Genomic DNA, 20,004 nt, shown 5'->3' with positions numbered 1-20,004 from the left:
ATGTGTATGTGTTTGGCATAATATTGTTTTTGATAGGAGCGAAATATCATATAGTTGTTTTTTTGGACATTCGAGGAAAGTTTATTACATTTAAACCATTTGTCAATATTACAGCCTTCTTGATTTATGATTCGGTTGAGTTCAAATGGACTCTCGAGGGCCAAAAAGAGACTAGCGTCGTCCGCGAATAGGATTTTATGGAACACTTTTGAGGAGTTAACAAAGTCATTGATATACAAAATTAAAAAAAGTGGTCCTAGTATGGACCCCTGTGGGAACCCATGTTTAATAATTGTATTTGATGTTATGTAATCTTTAACAATTACATACTGTTGCTTTCCACGTAGGTAGCTGCTGAACCAGTCTAATGTAATACCTCTAATGCCATAATGATGAAGTTTCCTAATCAGGATGTTAATATTGATTGTATCGAAAGCTTTTGACAAGTCCAAAAAAACCTCCAACACCGCAATAACTGTCATCAATTGCATCGTTAATTCTTTCTACCAAATCAAGTATTGCCATACAAGTCGTCCTATTCTTCCTAAAGCCATACTGAGATGCAGTGAAAATACTAAGTTTGTTAAAGAAATAACTAAGTCTGTTATGGACAATTTGCTCAATGATTTTGGAGAGGGTAGGCAATATGGATATAGGGCAGTAATTGCTTAGATTGTTTTTGTCACCAGGTTTATGGATAGGGAGAACTTCAGCTATTTTCATGTTAAAAAATAACTGGATTGTTTTGATGGCTGTGTATGTGGGACAGACTCAACCCTCACAACATAGCTCTCTTTCTACTGTTCTATCTTGCGGCAAAAATAGATTAGCCTTAGCAGGCTCACCAACGTGGTGCCCGCGGGCATAAGGTAGACCCCATGGATGACCAAAACTGCCCCAAATAAATAAATAAATGAAAGTGAAAATAAAAACGAATATAAAAAATATAATTTAAAAATTAAACATGTATATTTTATGTTTTTATTTCCATTTATAGATTTTTTGTTTTTAATTTTTGAATTATCCATCCATCTTCTCAACCGCTTTTCCTTACAAGGGCGGTGGAACCTATCCCACCTGGCTTCGGGCAGTAGGCGGGGTACACCCTGAACTGGTTGCCAGCTAATCACAGATTTTTGAATTATAGTTTTGCATTTTTATTTTCACTTTGTTTTTTTTATTTTGGCAGTTTGGGTCCTCCATACATGAGTAGGTTGCGGGCTTGTTCTAAAAAATATCCATCCATCCATTTCCTCCACAAACATATGACTCTTCCCAAGATGTTGTAAACAATATAACTTTGAAGTCAATATACATTTCAAATGTTTCTTACCTATTATTAAGGTCTGCAAACAGTGGAAATACAGTAAAACGTACTAACACATATAAAGTAAAATTTGTCAGGGATATTCAAATCACAAAGTAAATGACTTAAATATGACAGGTCAGTTGATCCGAACAACAAATATTTGGATTACAGTTTGATTGCTGAGGAAAATAATCAGAGCAAATCCATGTCATGCACATTGAGTAAATGCGAGCACACCAGACTGCTTTGTCAAGAGGGATTGCGAACAGTTTTAATTAGAGCGCTTTTGTCTTTACCTTTGATTAAAAGGTTTAGGATTTAAGTCAATATTTTAATTATGTCAATGGATTTGTAACATTCACATTCAACAGAGACATTCATGAATCATTTTCAACGACAAAAAAGCATAAAACTATGGTAAATGGTACTATTCACCAAAATAGGCATTTGCTTCACACAACCAAATAAAACAACAACTACTTTTAATAAATAGCATTTCAAAGTCACATGCAACATCCGGGTAGGCAGCATACTATTTTAACACCATCATCTCATGCATGCATGTTATCTACAGCATATGACAACCTTTATCTTCTAAAAAAGACATTAGAAAAGTGGATTAGGGAAATAAAATAAAATGGCTCATATTTGAAGTGATTCCTTATACAAAAGAAAAGATGAGAGAAATGAATGAATGAAATACCGGTAATTGGCATTGTTGGTATGGAAAGAAAACATGAATGTACAAAGTATTTCTGTAACAAAAACAAAAAAACTGAACAATTTTAAAGCCATGAAGTGCAAATGAATAACAAAATCAAAAGTTCATGAGAACATCTCTTTCCTGCATGCTGGTGTAGAATGGCTTTCCAAACACAAATGAGTGAAGTCCTGCTCTCAACTTCTCAGCAAAGGCCATGACAATGTTCAGGTCTCCTTCCACCGTCAGAGCTAAGTCGGTCTTTAAGTTGCGCAAGGACCGGAAAGGCTTCTTCCCCTTTTGACTGGAAAGGGAGGAGACAAATGTTAGCAACTTGTCCAACACAGCATCTAATCTAATTGCATGCTGCTTCACAAAGCAGTCAACATAAACCATCTTGCCGCATGTAAAATGACGTCCTGATATCTCAGACTGTTAAATCCTATAATAGACAAAACACATTTATGCTCATTATGCCACCCCAGAATAGAGTGATGGAAAAAAGTTGTGCCTCGGCTTGGCGTCCATCAGTGTGCCGTGTCAGCACGTACAATGGTGTGAAAAAGCCTTGAATGGTGCAGTATCAGGGCAAGCAATTATAATTGTGTAAACCACAAGAATTAGGGGTGGGAATCTTTGAATGTCTCACGATTCGATTCAAATCCGATTTTTGGGCCTGCGATTCGATTCAGACTCGATTTTTTTATTACGAACGATTTTTGATTAAAAAAAATTGATTGCCAATGATTTTGCTTCAATCTATAGAGGTGCAAGGAATTGTAATGATCTACTCCAGTCTGACTCGCTAATGCTAATTAGCGCGCTACTCGTGGCACTTTTATCACTCAAAAGAATAGCTCCACACTGCAAAAAAACTACTTTTATTGGAATAACTTGATTGTAACTTTTTCCTTCTACTCTCTAATGTAGCTATAACTTAACAGTGTATTAGACTGCGTGGAACCACACTGCCCCTAAGTGGCCAAATCGGGTACAACATGAATAGCGCTCCAAATAAAGGCACACACAGACAAAGGCAAGACAGTATAAAATTATTTGAATAAAATCGATTTTGGGACATTTAAAATCGATTCTGAATCATACTAAATGAGAATCGTGATTCTTATGAGAATCGATTTTTTGGCACACCCCTAACAAGAATGCGACATAATTGCAGTCAGTCAGTTCGAGGGGTGAGCAAAAACAGCTCTATCGATCAATGCATTGCAATATTACCCTCCCCAATTTAATATTGATTCGGCAAATTCTCTCAATTGATTCACCTCCTGGCCAGCGGGGGGCGCTTTGGGTATGATGTACATTTGCTGATGGAGGCCGCACTTAACCAAATTACAACAAAATAACTACCAAAGCAAACAGCAGCAATATCAAGCCAGGACCCTAAACTTTCAACTCTCATGCACAAACGCATATACGCGTAAGCAGAAGGATGGTCTTCTGTAAGCTGTGCCAGCCAAAAATAAAAAGAGGAAAGAAATATTATTTGTCTATTTCTAATTGTTACAGAATCAACTTCAAAGCATTACAATCAATATGAAATCAAAACACAACATAAAGAATCAAAATTGTATTTAAATGCAACCTAAACAATTCAACATTGAATTGACTCGTAATACCCAGCTCTAGTCTGCTCTACCTTCAACAAAATTAAAACCTAGGTTATCCTGATGGGTTGGTAACATTTTGGAAAACAATGACAGAAAACATTCCGGTAATCGATTGCCATCCAATGATTGTTGCAATCACTATCTAATCAAGATTCCCAGTTAAACTGAACCTGTTTGCTCACACCAGTAAAATGTACACGATCAATGACATATTTGAAATGCGTACCATATCAGATATGAAGGCAGCAGGCTGATTGATCTTTACACTGATTGGCAAAGCTGCACGTGTACTGGTTGCACCGCTTTCAAAAGGGAACATTTTAATTATTGTATTTCTGTGGTCTGACTCAGAGCAAGGCATTCTTCTGTTGATCTGAATCATTTTGGCAATATTCCCATTTTTTGCAAACCAGCGTCAAGACATCAGCACTACTGTCTGCATCACAAATGTGCCTTTGGCATTCGGAGTCTGCATTTCACTCTACACCAGTCCTTTTCAAATAGGGTGGTGACCCCCCAGAAGGGGTGCGGTGCAGTGCCAGAGTGGGGTGCGTGTGAACCCCAAGGAACTTTTTTTTTTCTGTACAAAATTAAAGTGTAATTGCACAACCATTACAGTAGGTGGCAATGGCACACATTGTCAGAGAGTATTAGCGCCTCTAAAACTTTTATATTTAATTTTATAGACAAACTAGACTAAGTGCATTTTCTGCAGAAATTGCGTGGGAATGCTGAAAGCTGAATGCTAATAGCTGAATGCTTAGGAAGTAAACTGAAAGATAAAGTATGTGAAAATTACAAAGTATTAATTGTAGTTAAAAGATAAATGAATAAAAATAACACTTAAACCCCTGAGGCGGGAATTTTTGAAGCAAGTTGAAATTGATATGGAAACGTGTTATCTGAAAGTACCTTCCATTCATTTAGATGGAAAAGTGGAACGAATGATATCCAATAGAAAAATGCAAATAAATAAAAAGAAGCTATGTTGTGAATCGTGGTGAATTGGATTACTGTTGCGTATTGTGCTTTCGAAGTAAGGTCAGTGAAAAGTCCAATTTGAATGCCCCTAATGTGGTACAATTAGGAATGTGACCAAAAATTGGTTAAACACTTACGTCTCATCTTCAATGTACTTGAGAAGTGTGAGGGCTTTTCTGTGGAGCAGCAACAGGAACTGCGCCAAGTAGGCACTCCGCAAGGAAAGGCCAGGCTTCAGCATGAACACCTTTTGTGACATACAATATCAAATCAAGATTTTGTTGGGAAAATTGAATAATCTCCTATATACCTCTGGCATAGGGCCGAACCCCCCTGCCACAATTTGGTATATATATTTTTTTCCCACAAACTGTTGCTACTGGTCAGTCCACGTGTGTTATTTCTACTAATTACTGGCCAATCTATAAAGCGTTTAAAATGGCTTGCCCTCTTTGACAATGTAATGTATAATGTTGTTTTTTGGTCTCCTGAAAAGTAAGGATTTTGGAGGTGCATGTTCCACTCAAAGCCAGTGACAGTATAAATCATTTCATGGCTATGAAAGTACCTGTTTTCATATAAAAATGAAAATCACAACTGTTTAGAAGAGGAAAGGGATGCATCTGACACTGTGTCACACTGGTATGATATCACACTATTAACAGAGTTAACATGCATCTATCAGCCTGTTAACGCAACAACCAAAATTCAGGGTTTACATGCAGTTTCAAGTCACAATGCACAAAAGTGAACAGAATGGGCTCTATGCATGCAACACATCGTTCTGTATAAACTTGCATGCTACCTTCTGGTCAGCATGAGAAACATATTGGCTTTAACATTGGTGATTATTCTAATGAAGAGTTACGCGCACGCTACTGCTTAGCAGTAATACATCGGCAAGTCTCATGCTGAGTCAAAAGAGAAAGAATAAAAATTTGTTTTTTAAGATGAGTTCTAAAAATGGACAAAGAGGGGGCTTGCCCAACATTTAATGGTTAGGTGATTCCAAAGAGGGATTATTTGTAATGTTTCTTGTTTGCTTTCACGTCAATAATCAAACAGACAACAACACTGTGAATAGCGGTTAATTATTTACGTTAAATTAATTAAAATTTAATATTATAATATTTTTTTAATTAATTTAAATTTAAGTAATTACAAATATTAGTAATCATTACAAGTATTAGATAAAAATACACACATATTAGAAGCATGTAAATACAAAAACAAGACAAAGAAAAGCAATTCTATCAAAAATATTACACAAAAAATAGAAATCAGTCAAAAATAAAATTACGTTAGACAAAAAAACCCCGGACAAAAATATGAGAAACAAAAAAAAAAAAAAACATGCAATATTCTATGCTACAAAAATACAAAAAAAAATAGACAAAATATTCACTGAAAATACACACAGTAAAAACAAATTAATTATAATGAATTAAAAAATAATAATAAATTATTTCACAAAATTTTGCTTCAATCGTTAATTGAATAACGTTTGTTTGGTTGGTTGTTTGGAACTTAGTATCCATTCCTTTCGTCGACCGGAAGTAAACAAAGAAGAGGAATTGTTGGATATATCTGTGCTAGCCAGTGCCGTAAACAGCACGGTTAGCTTTAACGGTGGCGTTAACTAACAGCGTGACTAACCATTTTTGAACAACGCATATTTAACGGTCGGTTAGTTAACGGTGGGTTAAGAATTCAACTGGCGATTAGGGGTTAAACAGTACTTAAAATAACCGAGAAGAAATAAAGTAAAATAAGTTTCTCATTAAGATGAGAAACTTTCTCGTCCTACTGAGAAAATGTTATTGTTTGAACAAGAACGTTTTCTCGTTTGAACAAGAAACGTTCTCATTAGGATGAGAAATGTCCTCCACACAAACTATATGCATATAATGATTCAATCTTACCTTTGACACCACAGCATTTTTTATTAAATATTAGGTGTTTTACTGGTTATTTTTCTAACGCAGGAAGTACAAAGCCAATTCCAAAAAAGTTGGGACACTATACAAATTGTGAATAAAAACTGTATAAAATGAATGAGTAAAAACAATTATGTGGAAGTGCTAAATTTCAATATTTTGTTCAGAATAGAACATAGATGACAGGTCAAAAGTTTTAACTGAGAAAATGTATCATTTTAAGGGAAAAATATGTTGATTGTAAATTTCATGGTGCCAACAAATCTCCAAAAAGTTGGGACAGGTAGCAATAAGAGGCTGGAAAAGTCAATTGCACAGCTAGAAGACCAGTTACCACTAATGAGGTCCATTGGCAACTTGATTGGAGTATAAAAAGAGCTTCTCGGAGTGGCAGTGTCTCTCAGAAGCGAAGATGGGTAGAGAATCACCAATTCCTCCAATGTTGCGCAGAAAGGTAGTGAAGAAATATCAGAAAGGTGTTTACCAGCAAAAAATTGCAAAAAGGTTGAAGTAATCTACAGTGCATAACATCATCCAAAGATTCAGAGAATCTGGAACAATCTCTGTGTGTAAGGGAGAAGGCCAAAAAAATCATACTGGATGCCCATGATCTTTGGGCCCTTTAACGGCTGTTGTTATCAGCACCCAGTTTATAAGCCTGCATCTGTGATCGTATAGGGTTGCATTAGGGCGTGTGGCATGGGCAGCTTCCACATCTGGAAAGGCATCGTCAATGCAGAAAGGTATATTAAGATTGGAGAACAACAAATGCTCCCATCCAGGCATCATCACTTTCAGAGAAGATCTTGCATTTCTCAACACGGTAATGCCAGACCACAGGCAGCACCAATTACAACATCATGGCTGTGCAGGAAAAGGATCTGGGTATTGAAACTTTTTTCACTTATAGAGCACATTTGGCGCATCATAAAGGGGAAGGTGCAACAAAGAAAGCCCAAGACAGTTGAACAGTTAGAGAGATGTGTGTTAGACAAGAATGGGACAGCATTCCTATTTCCAAACTTGAGAAATTTGTCTCCTCGATCCCCAGACGTTTGCAGGCTGTTGTAAGAAGAAGACGGGATGCCTCACAGTGGTGAAAATGGCCGTGTCCCAACTTTTTTTAGATTTGTTGGCACCATGAAATTTACAATCAACATATTTTTTCCCTTAAAATTATACATTTTCTTAGTTTAAACTTTTGACCTGTTCTCTATGTTCTATTCTGAATAAAATATGAAAATTTGGCACTTTCACATAATTGCATTCAGTTTTTATTCACAATTTGTATAGTGTCCCAACTTTTTGGGAATTGGGTTTGTAAAACGCCCGGTTCAATAAGAGCTGCAGCCTGCTGCTGTAGCTCTGCGTTTGAGCACTCTCAAAAAATATTTGAAACAAAATGGCTCCTTGCCGCAAGAAATCGAGGAGGAGGAGAAGGGAGAAGAGAGAGGAAAGAAGAAGGAAGAAGAATCGGAAAAAAAAAACAACTTGAGGGGGTCGCGAACTGGCGACTTGCTGCTTACAGGGCGAGCGTGCTAACCACTACATCACTCGTTCAGTTAGGTTCAGTAGCGCAAAAGTTTTACTTGTAGTTTACACAGGTATCAGCCAGAACCTTTTCTGTGATTTTAAGACGGCCAATTGTCATTGCACTTTGGCAATGTCCTTATAATAAATTCCTAGGTGAAAATATAACCAAAGGTCCTGCGCTGTCATTTTCACTCAAAAATGCAAACCGAAATGTAGATATAGTTTTTCCCGTGCTAGCAAGCAATGGACTACTGTTTCATTCTAATCAGCAAGTTTTCTTGTCCTAATGAGAAACTTATTTTTCTCTCCCCATGTCACTTCAGGGTCTCAGTAGTTTTGCATTGTGCTATAACCTGTTTTGAACTGTTTAGTGTTTGCCAAATGCCAAAGTGAATGGAGCTCTTCTTACATGTTTATTAGAAAATATTATTTATTTATTCATTGATCATTTATTTATTGTTTTATTGTATCTATATTATCGTTTTATGTCCGATCTTAGGTACAGCTTTGTTACGACTGTGGTTGTTGTTGCTCTATAAATAAAGTTGATATATAAAGTTAACTTGAAGGATGAGTCCAATGTATGCCCCATCAACTTAAGTGCAGAAAGTGGAAGAGTGAAAGATTTAAAAACTTACCTCATCTATAAATGACTTCACCAAAGTATCTTTATGCATGACATCTTGAAATATATTCCTAGGAACAAAAAGGTATATAGTACTGTATTGTTGTGGAATTACAGACAAATGTTTGTAAATCAGCAGATAAGAACTAGCTTACAAGTCAGGTGTAAACGTGTCATCAGTGGGGATGACAGTGTCAGGAGGTATGTCATCTTCGCTGTCAGTCTTCCAAAGTCTATTGAGCTCAGACCGCATATAGCCACGCTGGTTGTAAGTATGCTCATGACAAGGTGGCATCTGCTTGACTGTGTTGATGTCGATGTCGATGTGTGTGGTTGGGTAAGGTGAGTAGAGAACCTGGCGGAAAGGCAGTACAAAGCTACCAGTGGAGTCCTGGAAAACAGACAAAGGAAAGGAATGAATGGTACTACACACATTGATTTGACAAACATTACTTTTATAAACTTGCATGTCAAAGCAAAAAAAGATATACAGCCATTTGAACACATTAGAGTTTAACTCATTCACTCCCAGCCATTTTCATTGAAGCAACCCCCTTCGCTCAGGGATGTTTTACTGGATTTTGACTGAATTTTGCAAGTTCCACAGAATATTGTGTTCTATTGCTATAAAAACATGGAACCTACCAAAAGAAAGATTAGTCTCTTTTTTCATCAGGGAAAAAAAAGTATTTGTATCCGTTTCCATTTTGAAGCAATTAGCATTAAAATATAGCTAAGTTTCATCATTATTCACAAACCTGTTGAAAAAAAACTGGCAAAAAAAAGCTTGTTGCAACATGGTCCTGGCTGATCTCTTATACTCTGCTGCCACCTGCTGGACATTTTTAATAACCATAATAAAAATAATAATACAAATCATATAAATACATCTTTGGCAGTGCAGGACAAAGTATTTAAAAAATGTATTATATGTTTTGGGGTTTGAATGAGTTAATAAGAAAAATACCAATAGATAAAAAAATATTTCAGAGAATTTATGGGGTCTCATGTAAACAAAACCATTATACACAAAGGACTTAAATCAAAGGATAAAAACATATGTGCAGAATAAGCTTTAAAGAATAGTTTATCTTCTGGCAAGTAGGTTGTCATTTTCTCTCCTTGTGGTTTGTCCCCTTTTTGTTGTTGTTGCCGTTGACATAAAAAGTTCTGTTAAAACAAGAAACTGCATAACAGCCATTTTTGGACCACAATGACTCCTCATAACTGAGAGAACAACTCTGCCAACTTTGTCTGCTTTGTTTAACGATTCTCTTTTTTTGTTCCAAAAGTTAGGGTTATGTGTACATTATTTATGTATGCACTTATGAGAATATTTTAAAGTGTGCAATTTAGCCTGCTTTATTGTGTTAAATCGGATACCTTTATGGAACGTAAACTTAAAAACCAACAATAATTTTAGAAACAAAACAACAAACACATAATTGGCAATTACACCCAAATAAGCAACAGACCATGAATGGGTTGCGTCTAATCAGGTAGACATTTTAAAAGTTGCTAACCTTTAGTAGACCCTGAACAAAGAGGCCTGTATCATATTTGAAGGATGAGTCTGCCTTGCATAGACGAGAACATTTCTTCTCAGCAGCAGTAAGAAAGAGGCAAAGTGTTCGCACAATCTGTCAAAATATAGATCCACAAATAATACATCAAAAAGCAAAGACTTGAAACCATCATAGATAAAACGTTGCGTATTTCCACCATGAGTAGAAAATACTCTGCTCAGATTGATATTGCATTTGTGGAATATGGATTAAGCAGAAAAATCCAATTGTTCCGACCCCCCCAACCTAAAAACGAACTACATTTAAAAAACAAAACTCAAAACGAAATAAAAACCAACTAAAATGAAAATTCCAAAACTATAATAGGGTTCATGTAACGACCAATCAGGTTTAACCTGTTTTCTCAAGCTGAGCCATGATTGGTTGTTACCTGAGCCCTGAGCAGCCGTGATAACATTTTGAATCAACAGCAAGTGGATAAATGGCAGCCCCATGAGATGGATAACAATGGGTGGATTTTGCAGCGTTGCTCAAATTCCACAAACACAATATTAATCAGAATGCCGTATTTAGACTAGTGGAGGCACATACAACAATGTATTGTAAAGAACATTTTTGGGTTAACTTTTCTCTTTAATATGACCTATAACCTGTACCACTCTAACTCAAACTTCCTTTTTAGTTGTATGTTGTAAGTAACACGTAACTATCGCCAGACAGAAGATAATTGGCGCACACAGCACATGAGGCAAACCAGCCTGCAAACAAGCAATGTACGCTGTTCCAGGTAGATAACAATTTATGACAAATTAATAGGTAATGTTGATGGATTAAAACATTTTCTTCCATTAAAGTACTGATTAATTTGTACTGATTAATATAGAGTATCGGCTGACATACACTTACTTTGGTGAGGGAAAACAATCTACTGCATTGAAGTAACTTTTAGGAAGTATTTCAATACATGTAGGCAACTTCTGGAGAGTATTTCAGTCAACATAGGAGCATTTAGGTAACTTTTCAGTAGTATTTGAATACATCAAGTTGTATTTAGGTCATTTTTAGTATTTCAGTAGATTAATGAGTATTTAGGTAACTATATGGAATATTTCAGCAGATTTGTTAGTATTTAGGTAGCTATTGTGAGTATAAAAATAGATGTAGTAATATTTTGGTAATGATAAGGTGACATTTCGATATATTCAATAGAAATGTATGCAATCTACATGATATTTCTGAAACTTTGACTTCATCCCTAAGCATTGATGTAACTTTAAGGGAAGATGCCAGTAAAATTTGGGCAATGACTGCGTAGGTAGTGTCACATTAACATTCAAGAAAAGTGGCAACAATGGTGAACATCTTTGTCCAAGCTGATGTCCATGAATGTCTTTCAGAGAGAACTACGAAATTTTGAACACACCGGGATTCACATTGGAGGCTGAAATCCTAGGATTTTTATTTTATTTTTTTTTTATGGTTTAATAACTTTTCACATCCCTTCCTTTTGAGTGCAATAAATTAGCTGGCAAAAATGATAATTTACAGACTTTTGTGTTGAGTGTTGCTATTAAGTATTTAATTATCTGGCTCCTGATGTTTTACTGTCATTGTGTTTTACTTAAACCAAAATATGACAGATTCATTATTTAGTTCTTTGGACTATGGAGAGTAGAAACTGAAAGCGAGAGGATGATTACTTTTCATAAAAAAATTTGTTACTCCTGAACAATTTATCCTCTTAACTTCTGATATGATGACTATGTACCGTAGCAGCTACTTATGCAACATTAGTTATGTATTATTGATGATACCTGAAACTGATAAAGTACAAGTATAGACGGCAGTGTGAATGTATGGGCTTGCTTCAGGAAGCTTATGTTGGGTGCTTGGGTCATTTTATTCTCACGGCATTGAATCGATTTCAAATGAGACAGCTTCATCAGCCTTCTCGGATGAGAGGTTAAAACGTCTCGTAAGACAATCAGGACTGTTCAATTGCGATCGATTCAATAGCTCATGGAGATGGCACAGAATTTGGTGGTGTACTACTGAGATTTAGCACACATTCCAAATCAACAAAGAATAGTTTTAGTAGGAAAATATTTAGTAGTTTAGTTTTAGTAGTAGATTAAAGGGATACTTGACTCATTGAGCCATTTTCAGCCGTAAAAAGTTAATATTTTTTGCCCAGAATGAATTTGATAACTTAATTATTTTTTCATGTACAATTAATACCTTTAAAAACGAATTCAAACATTTATTTATTTTTATTTATTTTTACTTGCTGTCGACTGAAGATGACATCGATAGGTAACGACCAATCATGGTTCAGTTTGATGACCAAATCCAGAAAACAGGTGAACCATGATTGGTCGTTAGCTACTTCCTTAGCACAGGTGATGTCATCTTCAGTCGAAAGTTAAAAAAAAAAGTTTTAAAAGGTATTAATTGTACATGAAAAATAATGAAGTTATCAAATTCGTTCTGGACAAAATAACGTTCTACTGCTGAAAATGGCTCAATGAGTCGAGTAACCCTTTAAAGCAACACTAAGGAACTTTCGGTTTATGTTGATTATGGCGGCGCCATATGGACAAAAGCGGTATTGTTATGTCTGAAGGAAGACCACATTTCTCATAAGGACAAGCGCATTGCGTCATTTTTGAGCTCATGCCAGCGAGTGAAATTCGGGCCAATGTTGATCTTTGACTGTCCTTTTATCCGGGTGTCTTCCCTTTTTTCTTTTTTCTCTTCAGATAAAACTTTTCAGTTATTTTGCAACTTCTGTCAGGACAGCAGTAATCGTGCGTCGACATTCAAATTGAATTCCGTCTTTGTAACGAATGGGGAAAGGGAGAAGTGACGTATAGCGTAAAGCAGTCAGCATATTTGTAGTTTTTTTGTGTGGCAGTGTTCCTACCATCCTCCTCCATGTTGCTTATTGCCAGTAAAAATGATACAGACCACCTCAGGCCATGGCAAAGATACAATTTAACTAGTTTCAAGTCGATGTTTCATCAGAAGAGTTATGTAAATATTGTATAATGGTTGAAAAGTTCCTTAAGGCCTTGAAATAGACCAGCCTGAGTCCAGAACAGAATCTGATCAAACATCTATGGGATGATTTGAAGAGCGTTGTGCGTAGAAGATGCCCTCACAATCTGAATGATTTGCAGCATTTTAAGATCAGGATGAGGTCACTTACCTAAAAAGAGTGCTGAAATTAAAGCCAGAAGTGCTGCAACAACGTATTATGTTGAAGGTATACACACAGTATTTATGCAATCAGGTTAATGTACTTTTTTTCCTTAAAACTTTTCAGTTAGATTTTTAAATTGAGATGTACAGGTTATAGGTCACATTAAAGATGGACACATTTTTGAAATTCGTAATCTTGGTCTTTTTTTTTTTTTTTTACATCATCTTTTTTTTTACATCACAAAAACCTTGCATTTCAGCAGGGGTGTGTAGACTTATTAGATCAACCGTATGTAGCAAAACATACATATGAGTCTGTGCCTGGTCACTGTTGTGGTGAATGTACCTTGTTTACTTTCTCTGAGTTGCTTCCAACCACAACTGAACAACCACAAGTCTGGAGATGAGAGCTGATGGCTCTAAATCACAAAACAAGATACACAACAAATTGAAAGCATCAGAATCAATTTGATGACTTTATCTTGCCGTGTCCTGAAAACCTCAATAAAGTCGGCCAATGAGTTGCTAACAACCTCTTACGCGGTTGCTGGCTACAACAAAGTTATCAAAGCGATACATTTAATTTCTGTAACTTAGCATAGTAATATTTTGGGTTATCCTCCACTAACACTTCCAACTCCATCACTTCAAACTGGAATTTGCTCTCCCAAATGTTTCATAGTAATATAAATCAGCAAAACCCTCTTTTAAATATGGCAGTCTCCACCACTTTTACAGCTGATGCCAACAGCTTGTGCAATCTATTAGAGTGGGTGAATATGCAATTTAGCACCCTATTTGAAATTTTACCCCCAAAAAATGCAATATTAGTATATCACACGCAAGCAGCACACACGCTATTAGAGTGAACACTCAATGTATCTGTAGCTATTTGGGCTGTTAGTAAATCAGGCCCTAAGAGTCCAAGAGTCCAACTGACATCCTAGCAAGCCAAGAAATGCAATACATCCCTTTCTTTGTAGTTTATGGCTTTTAACATGATGATCTGACTGGCCACAAATGATCTACACTGACTACACATTAAATCATCTCCTCTGTTTGTATTATTTAACTCGCTTCAGATATAAATGTTCTTTCACCTGCAAATAAATTACTTTAGATTACAGACCATTTTGCTTTTCAGCAAGATGCTGCAATAAACATTTGAAACTCTGAGCAAGAGCAATTTAGCCCTGGTCTTTGGCTGGAAGAAACTTTGGCGACATTAAGCCCCTGTACTCATTGGAGGACTGATGGGTGTTAATCTGACGCTGCTCATCATCTGTCACCATTTGCCAGGACTGGAGCGCTTACTTGTGGAGGAAATCTTCGTGGCAGCTGTCCCCAATGTCATCATCATTTAGCATGGTGTCTTTTATCTGGTCAGACGCAGGAAAACAAGTGAACATGTTATAAAAGAGGTTTAAGTGGCAAAACGTGACTATTAGGATAAAATAAATGCATAGGAAGACAATGGTTGGTCATATTGCTGCACTCTCCAAACTGCAGTTGTGTACACATATTTGTAAAATAATGATAAATCATCAGATGAATTAAAGTGGCTTGACCTAGCTAAAAAATGTTTTAACAAGAATTGCTATTATACTTTAGACCTCACGCTAGATATTGGCATAGTAATTGGTTAGTTGATCGTTAAGAATTGTGTGGAATTGGTTGTTAATGAGTCGACAAGCAAGCAGGAGAGGAGCTGTTTTCAGTCTACACCAGGGTTGGGCAAAGTCGGTCCTCGAGGTCCGGAGTCCTGCAGCTTTTGGAGGTTTCCCACTTCCAACACAAGATGATTCTAATCAATAGGATCCTTATCAGGCTTATGCAGAGCTTGCTGATGAGCTGATTATATATCAGCTGTGTTGGAGTAGGGAAACATCCAAAATCTGCAGGACTCTGGCCCTCGAGGACCAAGTTTGCCCACCATATCGAATCAATTTTCCTTTTTGAGCCTTATATAAATTCATAAAACCATGAATCGGTTATTTTAATATGTCTTTTTCGCATACATTCTTAAGAAAATATAATTTGAAAGTTTTTTTTTTGTATCTGACTGTTTTCTTGAAACTTGCTGTTCACATGGATGAATTAATTAGAATAATGAAAATATTCATTCTTGTTGATGTCAATAATTGTGTAAAGTGATTATAACACGTGTTGCTTTCATAAATAAGTTAAATTATTTAACCAGTTACTACCTCCCCAAAATTTTTGGGGGAATTGAATGTTTGTCGAGTTTTTATCATGTCCTTGATATGAGAAGAATTTATGTCTCATAATTAATCAATATTGAATTGAAGTGAAGTCAATCGAATCGGGGAAAAAAATCAAAAATCAAAATTTAATCGATTGAGGAAATTAGAATCGATATCCAGCCCTAGTGACAACTATGGGAAGTAAAGCTAAACATAGTAGTAAAGCAAGTAGTTCTTCGGGTTGGCAGATGAGACTCACAGGCACCATAACAACATTTTTTAAATACGAACGATTCTGGGAGAATAAGAATGTTAGTTGGACTCTCGAGACAACCAACCTGAAGTATATCTGACCGACAGTTGCCTCATGTATCACCGGCCAACCTGGCTAATATGTTTTTATAAACACCTGCAAAAATGAATTTTAACCCCAGATTTTAATTTTGAACCCTTGACCTATTAGCATGTTTTTAGAATGTGGGAAGAGGTTTATGCATAAAAACTGCATCAACCAAATCATGTAAGCGACTCACTGTGTCAACCGCTGACAGGTTTGTTTGCATTTTTTTTCCTCATGAGATGACCAGTTACTCACATCTATTTCTTCAGGAACACTGTGAGTTTTCATGGAAGCAAGCAGCTCCATAATAGGAACAATCTCCAAGCTCAGCACTGCGATGATGTTGTAGCCCTAAAACAAAGCAAAAGAACCACACAAAAAAAGCATGACGAAATAGCAAACTGTAAATTTTTTACAACCTATTTGAGAATCTATTTCAGTGTTTACTCAAGATAAAATAAGCTTGATTGATGATTATCATCCTTATACCATAAAAATCAATGCGAAAGACACCACATTAAAAATGTTAACTTACGTTTTATGTCAGTCTAGGACAGATTGACTACAATGTTTTTAATTTCTGCTAGTAAAATAAACTGCCTGTATGAGCTAGTGTTGATCTGTTCAGTGAAAGTGGAGTTTAGTCCCATTTTAAGCAAATTTGTGATATTGCTTTGTTTGGCATATGAAATACTTTTGTGCACCAAAACACAATAGTATTAATTTACTTGTTAAAAAAAGAAAGACTGCGCGACAGCAAGACTATCATTTCATTTATAGTATGTATGCGTTGTTAGAATGATAGTGGCATGAGCGATCAAAATCAGCATGGATCAAAAACAGTCTGCAAATAAGTGGTCAATATACTAATACGCAAACATGAACCTGACAAAAGGAGCCAAACTAGATTTTCCGCTCAGTCTGAAAAACACACAGGAATGAGCATATTTCACATAATTACACTTAAAACGTTTAGATGAATTCAAATTTACTTTCCAACATGCGCTCACTAGATATCCCTGTAGGAGCTCAAGATGTGTTGACATAATTAGTCCTCAAAAGTGCCCTGCGAATCCCTGGCAACCGCCCAAAGTCTGATTAGGCTTCATCTTACCTGAGACTGAGCAGGATAAATAACCAAAAATTAATGCATAAACTAGGCGTGGGCTGGGCTATCAGATACTAACAGTATGATAACCATCAAAAAAATATAATGTACATATCTTTATCATTTATTTTACCAATTATTTCACCAAGTAATCATTTCATGACAGCGTTCTCATATAAATAAATAAATAAATATAATATATATATATATATATATATATATATAGATATAGATATATATATACTGTGTATATATATTTTTTTTATTTATTTATTCAAAAAACTTTAAGTTGGAGTGCAGCATGGGCACTGTGCACTGTGCACTAGGATGATTTTTTTGGGTACAAAAGAAAATGTTTAAAAATAAAAAACAAAACTAAAAAATATTAAGACAGATAAAATTCTCTGAAACACTATAATTGTGCAAGTTCCTTTTGGATGAAACAAAATGTATTACATTAGTTATTTTAAAATTTAAAAAAGGTGCATATATCTAAATTTAAACAACTCAAAAATTTGTATTAATAATCTTTTTTATGATTATGCTGATTTTGTCATTGTGGAGTATCCATCCATCCATCCATCCATTTTCTTAACCGCTTGTCCTCACAAGGGTTGCGGGGGGTGCCGGAACCTATCTCAGCTGGCTTCGGGCAGTAGGCGGTGTACCCCCATGAACTGGTTGCCAGCCAATCGCAGCATTGTGGAGTATAATAATAAAAATTCTAATTATATTTCGATAAGACAGCCCTGAAATAAATAAATGAATAAATAAATGCTTATACTGCAGGGATGGTATGATGGAAAATGTTAGCAGTTTTGACTACAATAACCTGCTCATGAGCAGTTGTATAGATTATTTTAAAGAAGTTTAAGACACATTATGTGAACAGAGCAATGTTAAATGACTAAAAGTGTCGTGAACAGCCAAGTGATCATTTGAAATGTCAAAGGTACCTTTTGCATCCAAATACGTCCCTTGCGGATAGCATGCTTTAGCCTCTCCACGCAGATGGTGTGCAAAGGCAGGTAGAAGGCCAGCTCCGTCTGAGGCAGAATAATGGACAAAGCGCAGGTGTTCTTGTCTCCCTTGAGCTCACCATCGAAGATGAGGGACACAATGATGACACCTTTCTCTGCCAGGACAAAAAACTTCACGTCCACTGCGCCACACTCTGCACTGCGCAGAATCTCTCCATTTAATGTGTGATTGGCCAAAAAGGTCACATCTCCATCACTGAGGAACATCACATGATCGCCTTTTGGTGCCCAGATGTGATGGACACGAGGACCAAGGATATTGTCCCAGTATGCAAAGGTGGCAGCCAGTAGTGGACATTCTCCCTCGATTGTTACTTCAGACTTTGCCACAGCAGGTGACTGGGGTGGACACCCAGACGACATTTAAGTATCAATGCTGCAGTCTTCTGAATGGCTGGAAAACGGCCAGTCTGAAATGTAAAAACATTCAAATAAAGCATAACATTCACTACTGTTAATTTGAAACTAGTTAAATGTCACAACTAGTTTGTAGATTTTTCTCTACAGGTACATATTTTAGACCAGCAACTACATACACCACAATAGATCTGCAAACATTGTAACCAAGTAATACACATAATACCTACAGATTGTGTCCGAATGTTATGTCACTACGGTAAAGACAAAAAAAAAAAGACAAAATCTTTATATATATATAGCCGTGCTAACATGATAACTTGAGTCCACAACATAGAAAGCTAACCCAGTGACAACTTGCCTCTTTCGTTGTTTCGATCACAACCCTGCGGTCCAAGTGTAGTAGTGTAAGCTTAATGTTTCATGACATTCGTTGTATGTTGATCTGTTCCAGTCAAATGGGCTATATTTTGCGCCAGCTCAGAGAAGAGTCTCGTATGCCTGCTCAAGTGCTGAACTGTTGTCGTCAAGATACTTCCTGGTACGTAAGCATGATGTCATTTGAGAGCGGTCAAAGGCGCCCTCTAGTGAAGGACCGTGGGATGTTGAATCAAGCACTTCCTGAGCAAATGTATGGCAAAAATGCCATTTTAAATAACTCAGTATTATTTATAAAGCAACCATTTAAAACAACCATCGCTGCACACAAAGTGGTGTACATGGAGTAAAAATCAGTCATGAAATAAAGACTGCTGGTAAAACAAAATAACACAAGATAAATTACCTATTACATATCACAAGTAGGTAAGTAAATAAATACATGAATAAAATAATAATAAATGCATAACACAAGACAAATAAAAAATATCATAAGTCGGTAAGTAAATAAAATAAGAATAAATACATTAATTCCGCCATCTGTCACAACAGCCGCTTTATATATATTTGTAACCCTATCAAGCATTAAATATATCAATATTTTTGGAGGACACACATTTAATAACTCCTCATGCACTTCAAAGGCACGTCAACAGGTCTTGAGGTGGGGAGAGCGGGGACCAAAAAAAAGGGTGTACTTTTGAAATCGATGTTGTACTGGCAACGGTAAAATCTTTTATGGCTAACAGCACCTCTAAGCAAACCAGGCAGATAGAATTGCATTTAAATTTGGTGGATACCTTAACATAATCTACTTCCTATTTTACCTTGGTAGTTGACCATTAATACCGTAGAAGACCATAGAGGAAAGCAGTCTGAGTGAGTGTTGCAGGTCCAAAAACAGAGGCTTGCGGCGATGAGTTCTGAAGTTTAATTTACGAACCAATTCTATGGCCAAATCCAAATTTATTCAAATGTATAAGTGATATAACTCCTTTCCACATAGTCAGAAGTTTTCTTTGCATCAAGTGAGATTATCACCTCAGATGTAATAGCACTACGTATAGCAGATAATTGTATATGATTTTTAACATTCCTAGGTTGAAGAATACCTTTAAAAAAACATTGACAACAACT

General features: G+C 36.1%; 1 protein-coding gene across 1 annotated transcript; it reads right to left on the bottom strand.

Annotated features, from left to right (window-relative positions):
* Positions 1 to 1,551: 1,551 nt before the first annotated feature.
* On the bottom strand, positions 1,552 to 19,014 carry c9orf72 (C9orf72-SMCR8 complex subunit). The gene is made up of 10 exons (XM_086093922.1): positions 18,851 to 19,014; positions 18,049 to 18,542; positions 16,240 to 16,335; positions 14,755 to 14,819; positions 13,787 to 13,859; positions 10,237 to 10,353; positions 8,869 to 9,104; positions 8,727 to 8,784; positions 4,756 to 4,865; positions 1,552 to 2,313 (listed from the first exon to the last, which is right to left on the bottom strand). Exons 2-10 carry the CDS (start codon positions 18,493 to 18,495, stop codon positions 2,127 to 2,129), a joined length of 1,389 nt encoding a protein of 462 aa, XP_085950048.1. The 5' UTR covers positions 18,496 to 18,542; positions 18,851 to 19,014; the 3' UTR covers positions 1,552 to 2,126.
* Positions 19,015 to 20,004: the final 990 nt, after the last annotated feature.

The sequence above is a fragment of the Leptonotus elevatus genome, chromosome 14, assembly GCF_054856555.1.
Source record: "Leptonotus elevatus isolate MCC_2025b chromosome 14, RoL_Lele_1.0, whole genome shotgun sequence".
NCBI classification, from domain to species: Eukaryota; Metazoa; Chordata; class Actinopteri; order Syngnathiformes; family Syngnathidae; genus Leptonotus; species Leptonotus elevatus.
The sequence above is the reverse complement of the archived record's forward strand: the minus strand, read 5'-3'. Positions and strand labels throughout refer to the sequence as shown.